The following is a 2,689-nucleotide window of genomic DNA, read 5'->3' as shown; positions in this document are numbered from 1 at the left end:
ATTTTTCAAAAATGGGATATACAAATTGCCCTCACGCTGGCAAGAAATCATTAATAATAATGGCAATTATATTATTTAATAAAGTTTATTGACGGTAAGAAAAATTTGTATTTTGTTTTATTCCAAAAACGGACAGAACTTTCCGGTAGACCTAATATAAAGATATGTATGCACTCAAATATTCTGAAACAAAAATAGATAAGAAAATGTTACCATGTTATTTATTTCTACAGGTTTAAACACGTCGTTATTGGTGTGAAAAGTCGCAACATCCTTCTGCTCTAATTCGTCGTATTTTATCTTGAGTATGTGATACTGAGCTTTCCAGTGATTAACTTCTTTTTCTAAATCACATGATTTTGCATAGAGAAATTCGTTACTTTCTTCTTGTGACTTTGGTGGCCTTCCCTCGCCAAGCGACTTCGACGATCTACGCGAAGCAGACGGGGAAGAAAACGGAGACGGTTCTGTTTGACGATGATTCGAAAACATTCCTCTCGTATCAAAATCGTAACCATCGCGTCTGCCCTCGTTACTTGACCACGATACAGTCTCCTCCTGTTTCTGCTTGTCGCTCAATTTTCTCTGCAAGTCAGTTCTCTCTCTTTCTAACTTATCTATAGCACTTTGATACTGGCATTCGGATTCTATTTTCGATTTTTCACAATAGTCAACTTTACATTCTAACTGGTGTATTCTATCGCACAGACTTTCAATTTCGCTATCCTTGTCACTAATTTGCGATAATAATTGAGCATTTTCGACTATCTTCTTCTGAAATTCCTCGTCTAAGATGTTGTTCGGTGGCGGTAACGGCGCCGGTATCTGACTGTTGTTCTCGGGTGCTTTGTTCTTGCCCTTCTTGGATTTGTTCTGTGCCTTGTCGAGTTCGTCTTGTAGCACAGTTATACGCTTAGTCAATTGCTGATTGCGAAATGTCAAACTGTCTATCTCCTGCTCGGCTCTTCGCAATTCCACTTCCCTCTCCTTCAACTGATTCCTAATATCCCCGTTACGCGCTTGTTCGTCTATCACAGCCTTTTTCAGAACATTCGCTTGCGCACGAATCTGCAAAGATCTTATCTTAGTAACACATACACGGATACAAAAAATACGATAAATACAAACGTGTGTGAGTTGTGCGATAAATTGGCAAACATGCAACGTGAATATCTGTTACGTCTTGCGAAATAGAGTGTCACCTCACCTTTGAGTATTCCGCGGCGATTTTCTGATACTTCGTCTGCAACTGGCCGTTGACACCCTCCATACCTTCCTTGCCCCAACCTCGAAAGATGCGTCGTCTCGTTAACGCGCCACGTCTGCCCCTCCGTGTGCTATTGACACCCGGACATTGTTTACGAGACCTTCGGATAATGTGCTCTCGGCGCCGGGACACGCATCGCTCATTTCTCGCACGTCCCACGTCGGCGCGTTGTTGTTTATCGACGAGTCTACCTGTACCAAGTAATCAAGTTAAGCCGCGATCGGCGAAGCCGTATACCGCACTCCATCAAACACGCAACGCGACCGCAAAACCCAGGCTCGTAAGAGAGAGAGCACACCGCTCTCCCGAGCGCACACTCTAAATGTGCACACTTTAATAAAACGCCCCCAATGCGATACGCGCCCTACCGCGAATCATCCCGGATCCTGTCTGCGTGTGCGACACTGCGACGTTGAAGCGAATATGTCACTTTGTCGAGAGAGAGAGCGAGAAAGAGAGAGAAAAAGAGAGAGAAAGAGAGAGAGAAAGAGATATGTAACGCACGCGACCAGACGGAAACTAGCTGTTAGCGTACTCACAGAAATGGTCGGTTCGCCGATATCGGCCGCATTTCATTGAATATATTTTGATCAAAGTGCAATGAGTGCGCAACAAATGATAAATATCCGAGATAAGAAAATTTCAAAACAAAACAGGTAATGTTTACTCAGCAAAAACAGTCAATACAAATTCTCATATTTCGAAGTAGCGTGTTTCTTTAAAAACTTTACGAAATTTGCGATCAAACAATTTTCTGCAATAAAAAAATGTACAACGTAAAAAATTTTACATATCTTAAAAAAATCAATTTATACACGCAGTGGAGAGTTTTCTCCCATATCAACTGTTATATTGTATATCTATAACGGTCTGTTGTAAAATGTATGATCAATTACACAGTTGTATATACATAATCATTCTCTAACTAAATGTAATAATAAATTACATAATTAATAGAAAAAAAAATTTCACAAAAATCAGAGAGAAGCGTGAAAGCGGCCAGGCCCATATAAGAGAATGTGTAATCACTTTTCCGCTCCGTAAACTAGCGCATGTCCACGGGTGGTGCACATTGGAACTACGCAGCCATGTCCACGAGCGACATGTCGGTGCGCTATGTCCACAGCGTGCGGTTCTATTCTGTGCTATGTGCACGAGTTTAAATGATTACCTTCTTCAAGTGTATGAAAGTATATTCGCGAGCGTGGATTTGATTTTTTTTGTAATTTAAAATGACCGGTCTCGTGATGAGAAGATGAGAAAGGAAAACAAAAAAGGATAAGAAAAAAACATTGCAACTTTTTACACAACATAAATGTGATATACAAGAAAAGATGTGACAGTCAAGAAAAGAATATTATTTTAGCGAGCAGCATCAGAATTCGTGGAGTGTATCATCTTCTTTTACATCATCATTTGCAG

General features: G+C 40.6%; 2 protein-coding genes across 2 annotated transcripts in view; one reads left to right on the top strand and one right to left on the bottom strand.

Moving 5' to 3' along the window:
* The window catches only part of LOC109859622 (iron-sulfur cluster assembly 2 homolog, mitochondrial), a 2,445-nt gene extending 2,296 nt beyond the window's left edge, over window positions 1-149 (top strand). Inside the window, exon 3 of the mRNA XM_020438021.1 lies at window positions 137-149. Coding sequence (XP_020293610.1) covers window positions 137-149 — 13 coding nt within the window. The remainder of the gene's footprint in view (window positions 1-136) is intronic.
* Window positions 150-159: 10 nt separating this feature from the next.
* LOC109859626 (protein phosphatase 1 regulatory subunit 21) lies at window positions 160-1,795 on the bottom strand. Its single transcript, XM_020438027.1, has 2 exons — window positions 1,208-1,795; window positions 160-1,068 (listed from the first exon to the last, which is right to left on the bottom strand). Exons 1-2 carry the CDS (start codon window positions 1,268-1,270, stop codon window positions 175-177), a joined length of 957 nt encoding a protein of 318 aa, XP_020293616.1. The 5' UTR covers window positions 1,271-1,795; the 3' UTR covers window positions 160-174.
* Between the last annotated feature and the right edge of the window lie 894 nt (window positions 1,796-2,689).

This window comes from Pseudomyrmex gracilis, unplaced genomic scaffold (assembly GCF_002006095.1).
Source record: "Pseudomyrmex gracilis isolate BER0280 unplaced genomic scaffold, ASM200609v1 scaffold_273, whole genome shotgun sequence".
Lineage (NCBI taxonomy): Eukaryota > Metazoa > Arthropoda > Insecta > Hymenoptera > Formicidae > Pseudomyrmex > Pseudomyrmex gracilis.
The sequence above is the reverse complement of the archived record's forward strand: the minus strand, read 5'-3'. Positions and strand labels throughout refer to the sequence as shown.

Coding starts and splice junctions, on each gene's coding strand:
- LOC109859626 (XM_020438027.1), bottom strand. CDS start 1,270: ATGGAGGGTGTCAACGGCCAGTTGCAGACGAAGTATCAGAAAATCGCC. Junction 1,069..1,207: donor TCGCCGCGGAATACTCAAAG/GTGAGGTGACAC, acceptor AGATCTTTGCAG/ATTCGTGCGCAAGCGAATGT.